The 18,089-nt window shown below is 56.3% G+C and overlaps 1 protein-coding gene across 1 annotated transcript in view; it reads left to right on the top strand.

The window, feature by feature from the left end:
* The window catches only part of ADARB2 (adenosine deaminase RNA specific B2 (inactive)), a 455,777-nt gene that overhangs the window by 406,201 nt on the left and 31,487 nt on the right, over positions 1–18,089 (top strand). The window contains exons 5-7 of the mRNA XM_070601050.1: positions 3,893–4,061; positions 7,368–7,522; positions 14,383–14,551. Coding sequence (XP_070457151.1) covers positions 3,893–4,061; positions 7,368–7,522; positions 14,383–14,551 — 493 coding nt within the window. The remainder of the gene's footprint in view (positions 1–3,892; positions 4,062–7,367; positions 7,523–14,382; positions 14,552–18,089) is intronic.

Below are 18,089 nucleotides of genomic sequence, written 5' to 3' on the forward strand. Positions count from 1 at the left end.
CCTGCTTTAATTAAGCTGGAATCTTCAAAATGACGTCTCTACCAGAATGGCTCCTCTTTAGCCGTTTCTCAACAGTCAGCGTGTCACTGGGTAGCTATTTTAGTTAGAATGTGGCTCCCTGGCAGCTGGCACCCTCACTCACTGTGCAGTGAGGTCCCGTTGGTAAATGATGCTCAGATCCACCCTGGGACCCCTTCCAGTCAAGGGCCAGGAAAGGACCTGTGTGCGGGAAGCAGCCCTGCCGGCGGGTGGCAAGTGACCAGGCTGCTGGACCCTGTGGGAAGAGAAGCGCTGCATTCTGAGCTGCTTTTACACATTTTGGTCAGTCCTGGGGAAGAAATCCCAGGCAGCTCAGTGTGTTCTGTTTTCGCTTTCCTAAAGCAGAGTCGCTGCTGACTTCATGCCCAAAACGTGGGGAAGTAAGTGTCCAGTCGTTTCCTGAGCTGTCCATGCAGCCAGACCCCTGCAGGGAGGGGACAGCAATGACCAACCCAGCCAGGACCTGAGTGGTTTTCCGGATCTCAGAAATGGAGACTGAGGAAGGAAGGGGGTACTGGACCAGCCTGGGAAACGCCGCTGCAGCTGATGGGCAGGCCCCTGACACTGGTGGGGTTGCTCTCTGACTGCGGCCCGGTGCCCCACCCCCCTTCTCTCACCCACGCCTCCTTCTTCCCTCACCCGCAGCTGCTCGTCCTTCTCTTGCTTCTTCTCGACTCTCCCATCTCATCTCGAAGGAGCATCTGCACGGTGGGGCAGGGAGGGGGGACATCATTTAGGCTGTAGAACTAAGTGCTCGAGGCAGAAAGTTTCAGGTCAGGGCAACGAGCACGTGAAAGAACTTGTCACGTGCCCAGCACTGTCGCCTCCGGGAAGTAAATTTTACTAAACACGAAGGTTCGCTCCAGCATGCCCTGGTGGGCACACCGTCTCTTTAGAGAAACCGCCCATCACGTATTTGCGGCAGAACTCAACGGAGTGGGCACAACCAGCTGCTAACTGCCACATCCACCCTGACCACGTGCAGCACAGAACCCGGATCCCCACCAGCACAGATGTTTGTTAAAAGGTACCACAGGGGCCAGCCCGGTGGCTCAGCAGGTAAGTGCACACGTTCTGCTTCGGCGGCCTGGGGTTCACTGTTCAGATCCCAGGTGCGGACATGGCACCGCTTGTCAAGCCATACTGTGGTAGGCGTCCCACATATAAACTAGAGGAAGGTGGGCATGGATGTTAGCTCAGGGCCAGTCTTCCTCAGCAAAAAGTGGAAGATTGGCGGCAGATGTTAGCTCAGGGCTAATCTTCCTCTAAAAAAAAATTTTAAAAGGTACCACAGGCTTATAGGTTCCCAACTCCATTCTCTCCACTCCCCGATGGAGGCCTGGAAAATCAGACGTGTTCCTAGCCCAGGAGCACGGATGGCTTGTCCCAGAAGATCCACCTTTGGCACCGACGCTCTGGGGGGCCCCTTCTTGGACTATTTAGTGGAAATTCTGGTTCCCGCCCAGAGGGAGGAATTCACCATCTAAGTGAAGAGAAAACGTAGCTGCACGAAGAGGCCCACAAGCCCCGTTAGACCAGGAGCAGACTCGACCGACTCACGGCCCCTGGGGCTCCTGACTCAGCAGGTTGATGTCACGTTTTGAAGACACCCAGTCTGGGGTTTGCTCTTGAGGTTTCTTTTGTTTTGCTTGCTTTCCGTTCTTGCAGAGAATATCACTTCTGTTGGCAAGATTCCTTTGACTGTGGTCAGAAAGAGCATTGTCCTGTGAAAAGCAAGCCCTGAAGCCTCCACTGGACGCTCGTCATCAGCTCCTGGCCTCCGAGTCGATGGCAGGAAAGGAGGAAATGCTGAGGCCGAGGCTGGCGGGTGGAGGGCGTCTCTGGCAGCCGTGAGCACCACCCCCATCCTGCAGCTGGGAATGGGGCCTCAGACAGAGTCAGAAAATGGCCCCGTGAGTTGAGTTTGACCTCAAAACTCTGCTCCTATCATATATAAAGAACACTAATGATAACAGCAGCAGTATGAGTTGGGCGCCCTGCGAGTCTATGAGGCTGGTCCTCACGGAGCCCCTGGGACCCTCTCTGTTGTCAGATACGACGGCCACAGGCAAGCAGAAGCCATGTTTCTTAGTTCTCACCACAAACCCAGGAAAACACGCTGAGCCGGGGTTTGCGAGGCCCCGGGAAGCAGCTGCCTCAGAACCATGAAGAGACGAGGAGGCAGGAAACGGCAGCCGCCCCCCCTTGCTCCCGCCGCGTTGTGGGGCTCGGAGGCCCCTTAGGATGGAAAGAGCTGGATGGAATGGGAGGCGTTATTGCCTGCTCTCATCTCCCATCTGTCCTGTGGCTCTTTGGGGAGAACAGAGGCCCCAATGCGCTGAATCAGAGAACGCGGCGTGTTTCCCCTGCTGTCGCTGGTCCGCCATGTCGCGCGCTGTTCTTGGGCGTGAGCCTAAGTCTCAAGCAGAAAACCCATAGCGAAGACATCGTTCCTGAAATGCGACCTCAGACACAAGGTCAGGGCGGGTTCTGGGGAGCGTGCCACAGGCGTGCAGAGCCCCCCTTCTGGGCCGGCCCAGGGGAGGCACCACGCGCCCCGAGACACCCCTGCCTCCCTAGCATCACCTGTGAGGTGCTGTTCTGGAAAGGGACACGCTGGGCCAGGCGTCACTCCAGGGGCGCTGTCCTGCTGCAGCTCAGTCTGCCTTGACCGCCTCTCGGCTGAGCATCCTCGAGGCCCAGGCTGCACTTTCCCCAAGTGCTCTTGGGGCACAGATCGCTGAGCGTGTGACACTCGCACCCCCAACTCCTCCGGACCCCTGGACCTGGACTCACTCACAGCCCCAGGGAGGCGAGGAGGTCGGAAAAGCGCGTCTGCCTGCATGTGGGAACAAGGAGCCTGTCCCTGGGCTGGGAGACAGGCGTGTTTGAAGGACCCGGGTGTCTGGTACAGCTTGTCGCTAGTCCGGGTGGCCCTCAGGGACAGCTGGCTCCACTTGGGGGGGTGGGGGGAGCGAGGAGCGAGGCAAGCGCAGGACCCACAGGCTGGCACCTGTTGTAACGGCGTCCTTGGCTCTCTCAGCCCCCGCCCCCATCCTGCACACAACACATTCCCGTCAGTGAATCTTCCAGTTAAGAAGCAATTCTCGGGCTGGCCCCGTACCCTAGTGGTTGCATTCCTATGCTCCCCTTCTGCAGCCCGGGGTTCACAGGTTGGGATCCTGGGCGAGGACCTAGCACCACTGGTCAAGCCACACTGTGGCAGCATCCCACACAAAATAGAGGAAGATTGGCACAGACGTTAGCTCAGTGACAATCTTCCTCACGAAAAAAAAAAAAGCAATTCTCAGCCCACAGGCCCAGGGTGGGGGTGTTGGCAGGATTTCTGGGGGTGAATCTGGTGATTATGGTACACAGCCAAGCTACAGGCTCTGCGCCCCTCCCCTTAGGAGTCGCAGCCCGAAATCCAGCAGGCAGCCAGCTTCCTCTCCCTTTAGCTCGGGTGCCGGCCGTGGCCTGGTGTCACCTGTTGGGTGGCGGGTTGCCCACGGTCCCATCTGCTCCCAGGACCCCACTGCACACACGTGGGGAGAGGCAGACCTCTGTGTCCCTCAGGTAGAGAATCGGCAGGTGCACACGATCAGGTGCCCGCTGACCCTGGTTTTGAGAACTAAGTGAACCTCTGGGAACCAGAGCTTTGCTGGGGCGCAGTCCTGAAACAAGTGGGCACGCGACCCCCCCAAAGCACACCCTGTCGCTACGCAAAGCCCCAGGACACAGCAGCCGTGTGGTGCTTGTCGGACCCTGCATGGCTGTGGGCGGCGGGCCTGTGGGTGGGATGAGGTGAAGGAAGGGCGGCGTGCCGTGTCCTGACCCCTTCTCTGTCCCCCAGGCCTGGATGCGAGGCAAGCGCAGGTCGTCGTCCTGTCCTCGGGCACCAAGTGCATCAGCGGCGAGTACATCAATGACCAGGGGCTGGTGGTCAATGACTGCCACGCGGAGGTCGTGGCCCGGAGAGCGCTTGTCCACTTCCTGTACGCGCAGCTGGAGCTGCACCTGAGGTGAGCGGGCGCATCCCATCGACTCACGCCCCGGACATGAGCTCGCGGCTCTGTGGGTGACCCACGTGTCCTGGCTGGCAGCCCACAGCTGGCCCAGAACTGCTGCCCCCTTTACCCTGGCGGGTCCCCTGCACACGGGGCCCGGCCGTGAGCTTGAAATGACGTCCTCATTCAGACGGTGGCGTCTCCTGAGCTCACGCTGTCGCCCCACAGGCCGTCAAACACTGAAACGCCCAGCATCCTCCCCACTGTTCTCGGACCTCCATCCAAGCAACCTGCCTGCCCATGAGTGACCGCAGCAGACGGTTTGCAAGGTGCACACATGTCACCCCCCCACACACGTGCGCACACGTGTGAACACACCTTGTCACACACCCCCTCATTCCATCCCATAACAGTGTCTATTAAGACACTCACAGCCATCTTGTCCACCCGGCTGCCGTGACAGAACACCACCGGCTGGGCGGCCTGAGCAGTGAACACTGTTCCGGAATCAAGGAACAAGCAGATCCAGCACCTTCTCGCTGTGTCCTCACACAGGGGAGGGGGCGAGGGTGCTCTCTGGGTCTCTTTTATACGGACACTAATCCCATCACAAGGCTCCACCCTCAGGACCTCATTGCCTCCCAAGGGCCCCACCTCCTAATAAAACCACTTTGGGGGGTGGGTATGAATGCACGAATTTGGGGGACACAAGTATTCAGTGCATATCGAGGGGTTGGCTAGGGGCCAGTGCTCCCCTATGACCACAGCACCCCACGAATAAAGAAAGGCACGGGCAGCTACCACAATGCTCTTCACGAGGCCGGAATGCAGTCCAGTGTCAAGAAGACCGTGCAGAGAGAGGGCAGCCAGCCACAGCCGCCCGTGGACCACACGCTGCCAACTGTCATTGAGAGCATGCCCCAAGTCACTGCGCACGCTCCAGATGACAAAGACCAGGGGAGGACGGCACTGCGGGGCCGGTGGAGGAGCGCAGCGGCATCCCCAGAGGAGCAGCCCCCCAGCTCTGGCTCCAGCTGCCCCTTCCCTGTGGGGGGCAGTGAAGGCGACGTTCTTCCACTGCCAGCCTTCAGTCATTAACCCAGAACTAGCCTCCTGTTTTAAAAAGAGAAAGAAACAAAACCCCACAGAAAAGCCGCCTGCCTCTCGGATGCTGTTGGCCCTTGAAATGCGAGGGGCACGCGGGGAGCTGAGAGTGGGCTCTGGGACGGCCTGTTCACTTGGAGCAACACCCTGCTCCCCGGTCACCTTCATCCAGCATGGAAGGGCGCTGGTGACATCAACACATCCACTCCATCTCCACGAAATTGTCCCCCTTCAAAGGAGACCCAGGATTCAGCCTTTCCCCCAGGCTCGGTGCCTCTGAGCCGCAGAAAAGCGTGGGGAGCTGATGGCCCCAATCGGTGTTCTGTTCCGAGAACTTCTCGGCCGGGCAAGCTTCTCACAGAGCACAGATTTCCGCAAGGACGGCACGGCCTCCCCCAGGCGCTGGGCTGTGAGGCAGCCTGCTGTCTTGTTTCCCTTCTGCCGGCCTTGTCCTGGGGCCACAGGGCTCAGGTGCCACCAGACAAGCCCCAGGCCAGCTCCCCCTGTCCCCAGCCAGCAGGTCAGAGCGTGTCTGAAACACAGGCCAGGCTCGACTCCACTGCCCTGCGCCCCTCTGTCCCGAATGTGCTCACGTCCCGCCCTGTCCCAGGACCCGAGTGCAAGGCCAGCGGTGGGCTTGGGGACGTCGTCTGCTTCTTGCCTCCTCCAAGCATGTTCTAAGGGGGCATTCCAAAAGGAAATGTGCTCCCACGGTGGGCTGTCCAATGTTCTGGGCCGGCTGCTCCGGCCGTCGGGAAGCAGCAGGCTGTCGCCTGTGCTGGCGTCTCTCCCTACGACACACTGAGCAGAGCGGAATCGCAAGTGGATGTGAGCACACGGCCATCCAGGCGCGTCCCAGCCCCAAGCGATTGGTCACGGAGACTTGACAGCTGTGGGCGTCCTTGTCTTCATCGCATCTTCCCGCTGCCCTTCCAAGTCCTCTGAAGCAGTGTTCTTCAATTCCACTAATAATGGGGTCTCATGGGGCTTCGGGGAGTGACTCAGGCGTGCCACTGGCACGTGCAGCAGCTGCAGAAAGGGGAGGGCGGCCCAGAGGCGTGCCGCACAGACTCACAGGGAATGGCGCCCTAGTGCCCCCGATTAATTCTCATCTGAGCCCATGTGCGGGGAGCCGCAGCCTCACGCACCGTCCCTCACGGGTTCCAGGCCCACTGAGGGTGTGGCCGAGCCCAACTGTTGCCAATCTCTCCAAATGTGGGGAAGGGTTTCTCTCCTAATGTCTGCTGCTCAATCAGAAATATTCCCAAATACCCTAACTCTGGTCTGGGTCACAGCTGGCGCCAGCCGCTGGCCGGCAAGCATGCAGGACCCTGCCCTCGTGGGGGCTGAGCAGCAGCTGCAGAGAGCCAGCACAGCCCGGGGGCGCCGGGATCTGCACCCAGAGACCCAGGGCCGGCGTTTGCTCCAAGTTCTGGGAGGGGTGGGGGCACCTGGCAGTGGAGGGAGCAGAGGCAGGGAAGCAGAAAGGCTGGCGGATGCCTCTCAGGTTTCCTGGGGAGAAAATGTCTGTTCTGCTGCCTCTGTGATCTCAGGCCCCAGGAAAGCAGAATCCATCACCAATGGGGCAGAACGTGTAAAAACAGCAAGAGCGGCAGAAAGTAGACTGCCTGTGATGAGCGAGCACAAGAGCGGGGAGGGAGGGCCGCCAGCAGACCCGGCACAGGGCCACGGCGACCCGAGAAGGAGGCCGGGAGACTCTGAGGGCACAGGCCTGGACCCCAGAGGCTGTTCGACCTTCTCCATGGTCGCATGCAGAAGAAAAGCACTTCCGTGCACAGATTTCCCGCTGGACTGGCGGCCGGGCCCTCCCCACCCTGCAGAAAGCCCCACGGAGGCCAAGTCCAGGTGACAGTGCCCCCACCTGACGGCACATAGGCAGCCTGTGAAGCACGTTCTATAAACACTGAGACACGGCTGACACCCGCTGGGAAGCTGGCTGTGTAGACAAGCAGCCCAAGACAGAAAAGGCAGGGAGTGAGATGACTGTGCGTCTGCAGGCCATGTTCGCTTGCACGTGGCTTCGCTGTGGCCTGGTCTGGAAGTTTCCGTGCAGGGAGAAAACACAATGTGAAGGGTGAGGAGGACAGAAACCCGGGGCAACCGCCCAAGGCGGAGCAGCAGCGTCCTGGGGTCAAAGTGCATGGGCAGGCTTGAGGCACATGGTGACAGGAGCCTCTCTCTGTCCTCTGTCCCCAGCAAGCGCCGCGAGGACTGGGAGCGCTCCGTCTTCGTGCGGGCCAAGGAGGGCGGCTACCGGCTGAGGGACAACGTGCTGTTTCACCTCTACGTGAGCACGTCGCCCTGCGGGGACGCGCGGCTCAACTCGCCCTACGAGATCACCACCGACAAGCGTAAGAGAACACCTTCCCTCTTTCCCGCCAGCAGCCCAGACCCGGCTCCAGGCGCCCGTGCTGACCCCGCTGGTGTGCGGCCGGGCCTCAGAGGACTGGGTCCACAGAGAGCTGCTTAATCACCCCTCCGACATGTTAGCCTGAAATGCCCAGACCATGGGAGCCCAGTAGCTTGACTCTAAAATTAGCTATTTAATGGCCCCGGTTCCGCTCCATTTTAATCGGTCAGAAGGCCCCCGTCCCAGTCTGGAGAATAGGATGAAGGAGAGCAGAGATGAGAACTACACAGAGCGGGAAACTCCAGCTGGCTGTGTCTGCCTTCATTTGCAACCGCGAGGAGAGTAAGGCTCAGCTTTTTAACCAAGCCAGTGTTGGGTGATGCCCACAAAGGCACCTCTCCAGGGGTCTGTGCTGAGCCCCCGGGCAGGGCCTACCCTCTCGGGGATTTTAGCAGAGCAGGTGCACGGAAAGAAGTCGTCTCCACCCCCAACGAGAAGTGACACTGTTCCCAAGTGGGGACACACCGGGGTCTCCTTGGTGTGGCTCTGATGATGTCAGGATACCTCCAGGGAGAAAGAAACTCCCTGCGGCTGCTCCATAAGAGGGGTGAGGAGATTCTACTGCTGACGTTGCGCGTGTGTTACACGTACTTGTGTATGCGCCACACACACACGTAGATCCTTTCAGAAGCAGTACAAGGCAGGTCTTCTGATGTCGGCAGTGAAGTTAAATGTACGCGTGTGATGAGGGAGCTTGTCCCATTAGGATGTTGACGCATCCAGGTTCAGTCTTGGGCGCAGAGAGAACTTAAAGTAGAAACACACCAGACACACCGCTTTTAAAGGTTCCTGACAACCCCCATCAAGGCTCCACGTGTGTCCCACTTCCCAGAGGAAAGATGAGCACTTTCTGAAGGCCTCTGCGTTGCAGGCCTGCGGCAAGCTCCTCCACCCAGGCTAAAGGAGGTGCAGGAGCAGAGTGCTGTTGAGTCCCACACGTGTTGAACCCGGGGCCCCTCACTCAGGCTGGAGGCTGGCCCAGGAAAGTGCTCCCTCCTGTTTGCCCACTTTCCGCCCAGCCCGTCGCCTTCCCTGTGGAGAGGGGGACAGAGTCCTCAAGGAACATTTTCATTCGTGTCTCAGGCCGCCTGGGCTGCTGTAACAGAACCCCACACACCAGGCGGCTCCTAAACCAGAGACGTTGACTTCTCAGTTCTGGAGGCTGGAAGTCGGGATCAGGGTGCTGGCAGACTCAGTGTCTGGCGAGGGCTCGCTCCTGGTTCATGGATGCCATTTTCTCGCTGTGTCCTCACATGGTGGAGGGGACAAGGGAGCTCTCTGTGTCTCTTTTATAAGGGCGTTAATCCCATTCATGGGGACTCCATCCTCATGACCTAATCTAAACCAAATCACCTCCCAGAGGCCCCACCTCCAAATATCATCTCACCGGGGCGGTTAGGGCTTCAACATACGGATTTCGAGGGGCACAAACATTCACTCCACGACAACACACTATGGAAAGTAAAAGGAAGAACCAAGTGGAATTGAGAATCAAGAGAAGGGAGGAAAACAAATATCAGGACCCTCTCAGGGGACTGCCCCGGGAGGGCGGGAGGCGGGGGCCCTGGCCACCTGAGTAGGGGGCGCAGCTGCAGTCCTGGGGGCGTGAGACCACACAGACTCAAAAAGAGAAAGGAAGGAAAAGATGCTGTGAGGTTGGTTCATTTTTCCTGGAGATGTTTATCTGCTGGACCCACATGATCCCACCTCTGCCATGAAATGTGAAATGTGGCCCATTAGACAGCTACTTGGAATTACCTTTCCGTTTTCTCTCGAAAGGCTTGGAGTCATGAAGACCCAGCCTAGGAGCCCAGGTTCTGGGAGGGAAAGTCCCCAGGACGTTTGGGGCCATCCTTAATTTATTCAGCTTCCTCCCGGTGGGGGTCTGGCAGCCAGGTGAGGACGGCAGGAGCCTCAGTCACGCCTGAGGCCACAGTCTCTCCAGAGGGACGTTTCTAGCTCATTGGGCCCCCCCGCCTGTACATTGGGCACCCACTGTGGCTGCCCAGCCCTCGATTCTGACTTGCAAAGCCAGCAGTTTAGAAAAACAAGCAGATACATCTGGGATGCACCCTGGGGTTCACTTGCAGACACAGATGTCTTTTACTTCACCGTGCTTTTAAGAAGTGGCAGGTGCAGGTAGGAGAAAAACATCAAGCATTTCCCCCACATTTTCACGGCAGCTATGCCAGGCGGACACAAGCTGCTGCTCCTGGGTTATGCAGACGGGGGTTTCTCTGAGCACGTCCTACAGGGCACCCCGGAGAAGGGGTACCTGGCGAGGCTGCCCCACAGACTCGTCAGCCCAGATCGTACATTGCCTTTCCCTTATTTGGTCAGTAGGGCAAGAAAACCCAAATTCCTGCCGTCCCCTGCCTGGAAGGGCATCCTGGAGAGACCGCTAGTATTCTCCACACTCCCGAGGAAGGCACGAGGCTCAGGAATCGTTTTCCTTTTAGAGAGAATTCACTACCATCAAGGGGGCTCAGCATGCCGCTCACTCGTATAGTGTTTCTCTCTGCTGCTGTTCAAAGAGAGTTGGATCCAGAAGAGAGGATGCGAGTGAGGGGACCTCTGCTCTGAGGGGCTCCCACTGGAGCAGAGTCAATGGGGACAGGCCTGCAGGGCCATTCCCAGAGGTCAGCGCATCCACCTCCTGCAAGTTAACCCTGTAGAAACCCAGCCTCACTGCCCCGTGGCCTCGAGGTCCGTGCTCCTAAATGGAGCCCAGAGCACACGGTCCTGAGGGTCACAGCAATGTTGTAAGGTCCACAAATGCAGACTGCAGAGCACAGAGGTGCTCGGGCCACTCCCCTGAGGTCATCATGGGTTCTGACGAGCTCGCTGCAGTCTGGGAGAAGCTCCGGCACTGGAGACCCAGGTCTCCGAGGTGCTGTCCACCACCTGGCCCACTCTGGGGCGGCCTCTCTCCTCTCGCCACTATGTCGCCCTGCTTGGTCCCAATCACTTTAGCTCATTTTATTCTCCCTCCCTCACTTGGTCTACAAGGAGCTGTTGTCATCCCTACACAGGCCCATGGCATGCCTGCCCCTCCACCAGCCACAGCCGTGCCCCGACTCTCCTAGCCCCTTCAGCTTCCTCTCCCCCTCCATACACACACACGTGCACAAGAACACACACACATACAGACGAGCACACACATGTGAATAAGCACACATGCACATACAGACAAGCACACACATGTGAAAAAGCATACATGCACATACAGACAAGCACACACATGAATTAGCACACACTGGACAAGCGTCTAGTGCATCAGATCTGCAGTCACACTGTGACATGACTGGATCTCAGACAAGTTCTGAACAGGGTCCTGGACTGTTCCCCCTTCCTTTGAAGAGTGAGGGAGCACAGAGCCGAGCTCAGTAAGAAAATTCTCTAGAAGGTCCAAACAACCACTGGAGCCAGGACCACCCACCAGCTTAGTTAGATGCTCCAATCTATCTCCCACAAGATGCCACAAGAAATAGCATGATTATGTCGTGTCTTACGGACTGTGCTAAGTACCTAGAATGTTCTAAGACAATTGCACTCATTGTACATTAGGGCAGGTGAAGAGATTTAACCAAATCCCACAGGAAGTCAGAGAACCTCAAGTACACTTCCTGAAATCCTGCCTTCCCATTTGCCCGCTGAGTTACAGAAGCATGCAGTATATGATAACATTCGTGCTTTGTGGGATCAGTGAATTTAGATGGCCTCATAATTCACGTGACCACACAACAGATATTACAGATATTATTACCACAATAAATAAAAGGTTGCTCCAAAGGTATGCATTCTGGGATATACCTTTTGAATACAATTTGAAAATTAAAAGTGTATTTGGTGGTTTAAAATATTGTCTTGCTTTCTTATACTTTTTCCCCAATTCTGGCTCTCTTTCTCTCTCCTATACCCCTGTTTCAAACATGTCCCACTTTTTAGATAGATCTTTGCTCCCTAGCTGAACTTCTCCTATGGCCATTTGTCTCCATCACCTTTGATTCTCTCCCCAAAATAAAATATTCACTTGGACACCACCCTCACTGTATCTTGACATCAATCTCCAAAAGTAAGGGTTTTAGATAAGAGAACACTATAGCAAAGAGCCTGATGACATGGGTATTAGAATTAGCTTAGACTAACCTTATGGAGTGGGGAGTATTTACGTGTACATGGCAGGCAGAATCTTCTGGTTTCACACCTCCACTGCCTCAGGAGCACTATAAATCCACTACAGACTATTTAGGTTCAGTTCCCTGCAGGTTCCGGTTGGATCGGCATTTTGTTCTCCTTTAAGTGGCATCTTCAACTCCCTCCTGCCTCTCGCAATTAGGCAAGAAAGAGCCCGAGGAAATGGGCTCCAGGAGATGGCCAACACTCAGAGCCCTCCTGGGACGGATGGAGCTCATCAGGGAGTGTGCTAGAGAGGGCAGCCTGAGGCTGAACGCTGCCAAAAATACACACTCCTCAGGAGCGTCTCATGCACCTGGCTCTTCAAGCAAAATTAATCTACCTGAAAACTTTGGGTTAGCTCCTAGAAACGGGTTGTTAACTCAAGCTGGGCCCCCTTGTTGTCATGGCCCTAACAGACTATAAAGTCTACTGCATGGGAAGTTGGTTGTGCAGAAGCAATGGGTAAGGACTTAGAAAAGCCTTACAATGTAACAGGCAACTTTCGAGGTCTGGAAAATGGCACAATAGTTGAAGCATTGAGAGAATGATAAGGATACTATAATCACCAGAAAGAGAGGGACAGCAAGTACCATGTTCCCTGAGAAAATATCCCCCACCTAGAAGAATCAAGTCCGTACACTGTGGTAAACTGGAAACTGTTATGTATGCTGGCCCCTCCACTCTCCCAGTGCTGCCTGCCACACGAAGTTGACATGATAAAGACCCCGCCTGGACAGTGTCAAAAGTCAATTCAGACCAAGGGTTTGCTCAAGTGCTTCTGAGTCATAGGAACTATTTTATGTTCAATTTATCACCACCATCATCATTATCATCGTCATCATCATCACCATCATCGTCATCATTTGTCATCATCATCATCTTCTTCTTCATCAGCTTCTTCAACTTCATCATCATCTCCTCATTGCCGTCACCGTCACCATCATCACCACCATCATCATCACCGCTACCACCATCATCACCATCATCATCTGTCATCATTATCAGCTTCTTCATCAGCTTCTTCAGCTTCATCATCATCTCCTCATTACCGTCACCATCACCATCATCATCATCACCACCACCACCATCATCATCGTCATCGTCATTGTCATCTGATTCCTAGTGCCATTTAAACCTGCAAAGAAGAGATTCACTCTCTACCTGGGGGAGAGTTAGGTGTTCCTTAGCTGTGCCCACCCAGGCTCAATCTTTCAGTTTCACTCTTCCTTCCATAGATGCCTCTCAGCTCAATCCAAATTGGATCTCATCAAGGACCTGGTTGGTAGCAAGGTCGAAAAACAATCTGAAACGTCTCAAAAGTTTACTTTCTCCGAGGAGTGCAACAATCTTTCTTCCCAAGAGACGCCTTTAGGCACTACAGATACGTAGCAAAAGAACCTGAGTTCTTAGGAAACGTGAGAAAATATACTGGAAATTACCTTGAGGTCTGTAAGGGGAGGTACCCATATAAACCCACAGGTCACTTATTTTTTGATGCCTTCAGAGGGGATAAATGAAGGAGAAATCCCATTTCCACAAATTCTAAAACTTAAATAGAAGCTCTTTAAAGACAGCATTTAGTATCCACTCATGTCATCATATGTATGTAAATGTTGGTGTCACTGTGTTATTTTACGTGTAATTTGTACACAAAGCAGTTAACCATTTCTATATTACAATATAACCCAGACTTACTGTACAGAATTTTTTAAGGAAAGAAAAAATAAATGTAATCCTCTTCTCATTCTTGCTAGTTCTCCAGTTAACTGTGGGGTATGCAGTATAGGGGGGCGGGTGTCGAGAGGAAGGAAAGGAGGGAGAACACGGAAGCAACACGTTAGGGACCCACATGTAGGCTGCATCAGTCATTTTGATGCCTGCGTCATGTGGACCTGGGGGTAAGAACGGCCACGTGCTAGCAGCTCACAGGTCCTGTCTCATAAAGCCCCACAGCCTAGGAGGTAGACCACATTATTATTCCAATTTTAAGATGAAATAACTGTGTCACGGTGGTTTTAAGTAACTTTTCCAAGGGTACACAGCTAGGAAATGATATAGCCAAGATGAAAATCCAGACCGGGGTCTGCAGACCACAGCCCTCAGGCCAAATCCCACGTACCACCTTCTCTGTATGTGCCGCAAACTAAGTATAGTTTTTAATATTTTCAGGTGGCTGGAAAAAGTGAAAGAATAATATTTCATGACACGTGAAAGTTACACGAAACTCAAATTTCCGTGTCCATGAGCGAAGTGTTACGGATCGCAGCCGTGCTCACCCACTGACCGTCTCTGCTGCATGTGCTTTGGCGGCAGAGACGAGCTGACAGAGACCAGTGGCCACAGAGCCTCAGTTGCTCACTCTGGCCCTCCGTGAGAAGCTGGCTGACCCTTCCAGACATGGGCTCTTCACCACGTCGGGGTTGAAGGGGAGGTGAAATTAGTCTGGCCCTGGTGCTTTCCTGTGCTTCCCTGTGCTAACCCATGGGCCACACACCGGGGGCCCTTGAGATGCTTTCTGGGTGCACTTCCCCCTCCTCCTCCACAACTCCAAGTGGGGCACCCCGTGTGTCTCTTAAAGTCGGGGAACCCAGCCACCCCTCACGGCCCCCTCTTCTCTCCTAGTCAGCAGCAGCAAACACATCGTCAGGAAGTTCCGCGGGCACCTGCGCACCAAGATTGAGTCTGGGGAAGGGACCGTACCCGTCCGCGGCCCCAGCTCGGTACAGACGTGGGATGGCGTCCTACTGGGCGAGCAGCTCGTCACCATGTCCTGCACGGACAAGATCGCCAGGTAAGAGCCCCCTCGCTTTCTTCCACTGACCCACGTGGCGTGGTCTGGCAGGGCCCCGGGTGGGAGTAGGGAATGTGCCCTCAGGGGCGGGGGCCTCGTCCCTTCACATCCCTCACAGATCACACTTTCCGTTTCCTGTGCTTGAGGCCAAAGTGCCCTGAGCAAACCGTGCCTGGCCATTCCGAGCCGCCGCTGCAGCAGACAGAAGCTGCGGCCGGGTCTCCGTCCCAGTGGTCTGGGCGCTGCCGGGCTGGCCTCCAGGCCTGACCCGGAGGCAAAGGGAGCTCTCGCCTCCGCCCACCTTTGCTCAGCACCACCCCCGGTCAGCCGGCCCCCAGGCGCCTGACCCCGATCGCCCACCAGCCCCCACCCCACCCCACCCCACAGACACCCCGTACCCCAGGCCGTCTTGCCCCTGCAGTGTGGGGTGCCCTCAGGCCTCTTCCTCCCGCTGAAGCCTGACAGATTTCAGGAGACGTGTCCCCCTGTGCCTCGGCTGAAAGTCGTGCCCCCGGCCCTGAGACACTTCTCCCTGTTCTCAAAAGCCCCACTGGAAGGTCGCCCACAGAGCCCCCGCTCCCCATGCCTCTGCCCATGCTCCAGGATGTGCTGTCCCCTCAAGCGCATTTCTGGGACTCTGGTTTGGAAGCAGTCACAGAGCACAGTGGCGGGGTGGGGGGAGTGCGGGGAGATTTAGATACCCCCTGACAGAGCCGTAAACAGGCCGCAAGCCGCCCCGCAGTGGGAATAAGGCGCTCGCGGAAAGCCTTTGTTCAGGGTGAATCAGAACATCTTTGGAAGCGTGGGTAAATGTGCTGATCTGGAATCTATAAACTAAGTGAACAGGGTGCGTCCCCTGCAAGTGTGGTCTCGGGAAGCCCCCACCCACCCCCAATTCCAACTGCACAGCCGCCCGCCTGAGATGCTCGCAAGGGCGCATCTGCGGCTGAAGCTCCGAAGAGCTGAGAAGACGGTCGGAGTTATGAGAGGAGAGCGGGTGGAGCCGGAGCAGGTGAAACTCCATACACCGGAGGAGCGGCCCCCGCAGGGCCCAGGCACCATGCACCGTCCTGGGCGTGGTTCCCAGCGCACTGCCGCCCCGTGAGTCTGGACTGTGTGCCTGTCTGTCCCCCAACGCAGGCTGGGCGCATCCTGCAGCTCCTCCAACGTTTGCTGACTGGCTGAAGGCCATCTTTACCTATCAAAACTCAATCCTTGGGGCCGGCTCCGTGGTCGAGTCGTTAAGTTCGTGCACTCCACTGCGGCGGCCCAGGGCTGCGGATCCGGGGCACAGACATGGCACCACTCGTCAGGCCATGTTGAGGCGGCGTCCCACATCCCACAACTAGAAGGACGTGCAACTAAGATATACAACTGTGTACAGGGTAGGGTTGGGGAGATAAAGCAGAAAAAAAAAAAAAAGATTGGCAACAGTTGTTAGCCCAGGTGCCAATCTTTAAAAAAAAAAAAACTCAATCCTGGTCCATGGCGCCTCCTCTTGGAAAGCAGCAAGCAGAGCCGTCAGAGGCAGAGCCGCCCTCGGGGATTCAGGGCCCAGGGGTATCGCAGGCTCCAGCGAAGGAGAGGGATCCCGGCCTGCCCCAGGCTGCTGCAGACTCCGGCCCCGCAGGACGGCCCCCCTTCTCCAACTCCTGGGGCCCTCCCGCCTCTGCAGTAAATCCTCAGCCCCTGAGAACGGACCCCAATTCCCCTGCATTATTAGCAAACAGCTGCAAGAGCCGTGGGGCCCTCGCTCCCAGGCTGTGACATCTCCCGGCCCAGCACAGCCACAGCACAGCTCAGTGACCGGAGATCAGAGCCTGATCTCTGCCGGGAGGAGCTGGCAGCCCTTAGTTCGTCTCTCGGAAGAAAACGCGTTCCTCCTTTGTAATATTTTCATCCATTCATGAAGTGGGAAAAAAGGCCGCAGCTCTCACCTCGACCTACATCCTTCTGGTGCCCTAAGTCCTCACTGGGTTTCTGGATTAACTCTCTGATCCCCCAGAAAATGAAGTGAATTAATGCTACCGAGTTGAAACTTCACTGTTTCTGGGACCTTAAACGTCAACAGACAGTAAGTTAAACTACGCAGCAGGCCCTTCGAGGTAACGCAGCCGCTCAAAAGTCAGGTGTTGCCCTTTTTAATAAAAATCTACTCAAAAGACAAAAGTCCGCGACTTCACAGGGCTCCCCTGAAATTGGCCACAGTGACAGTATTTACACCATGGAAATTGGCAAAAGCTCCAAATAGTGCCCTTTATTTTTCACGCGTACCACTGAATGCCAGTGTCACAGGGGTCTTGAAGCAAGTGCACACGGAGCTGGAAATAACACATCTGAGGCTGGCTCTGCAGGTTGTTCTCACGTCGGGGGAGCGAACACACAGCGGTCAGGATCCCAGACAGCAGCGTGAAGGCAGGAGACAGAGGGGAGGGAGGCGGGACCGGCAGACGAGACTCATCCTCGGACCTGAGAAGACAGTTGTGACCTCAGGTGTCCCAGAGGATGCCGCCACCCACGACTCCCGCTTACACATCCTCCCCTGTGAGCAAACAGAAGACATGACTCGGAGCCTGCCTTGCCCTCTCCCCGCCACACTCTCAAGGATGTCCATCCATCGTCCCACTTCTCCTCCCCTCCAGATCCCCCAGGGCCTCTCGCCTCCGCGGGGGCCTTCTCCATCACGTCTTCCTCTCCTTCCCGAATCCTCCACCCCGAAACTATGCCGTCACCATTTGAGCTCCTCTTCCTCATCTTAAAAAGTAAATCTCTAAACCCAGCATCCTCCTCGGGCTGCATGTATGCTCCCTTCTAACCCAGACTTCCTGAGAGAATTGTCTGACTCACCCCCAGCCACCCCACAAGGCGTCTGGCTTCATCTGCGCCACTCGGGTGCAGTCGTCCTCACTAAGATCAACGGGAACCCACCGTCCTCCTCCCAGGCACTTGGGACATGTCTCTCCTTCAAATTCGCTGCTCTGGGACTGGCCCAGAGCAGACGCTGAGGGGTCACTGCAGACCCTCCTTGCTTACCACCCACAGGCCATCGCTCCCACGTCCCATGCAGGCCGCCTCCTCACCCCTCAAGCCCACCGCCTGCTCTTCCTTTTCTTTGGAGCCTTGGTCCAGGCCCTCCTTCCTCCCTGGAATTCCTCTCTCCCGCCAACTCCTCATCCCGTGTCCACTCAGCACAATGGATGCCGAGGGAAGAAACTGGTGGACTGGCGGGCAGGGGAGGGGAGAACGGGAGGATGAAAGGCTGTGGTGACAGAGGCCGCGATGGCGTCCAACCCCTCACAGCCCGTCTGCAAAGCTTTGTTAGCGGAAGGACATGCATAACTGGTGGAGACACGGCCAGGCGCTGGCGGGGCCAAGCACACACGGCGTCCTTGCTACTGACGACTCCAGCCTCCAAGAACACGATTACTAGCGAGGGCACGGCCTTGAGACCTGTACCGAGAAGACACCCGGTCGCTGTGGGGAGACACCAGGCAAGGCCAGAGCCGCGTCTGGCTTTTACAGTCGCCTGTCTGATGGA

This window comes from Equus przewalskii, chromosome 30 (genome assembly GCF_037783145.1).
Source record: "Equus przewalskii isolate Varuska chromosome 30, EquPr2, whole genome shotgun sequence".
NCBI classification, from domain to species: Eukaryota; Metazoa; Chordata; class Mammalia; order Perissodactyla; family Equidae; genus Equus; species Equus przewalskii.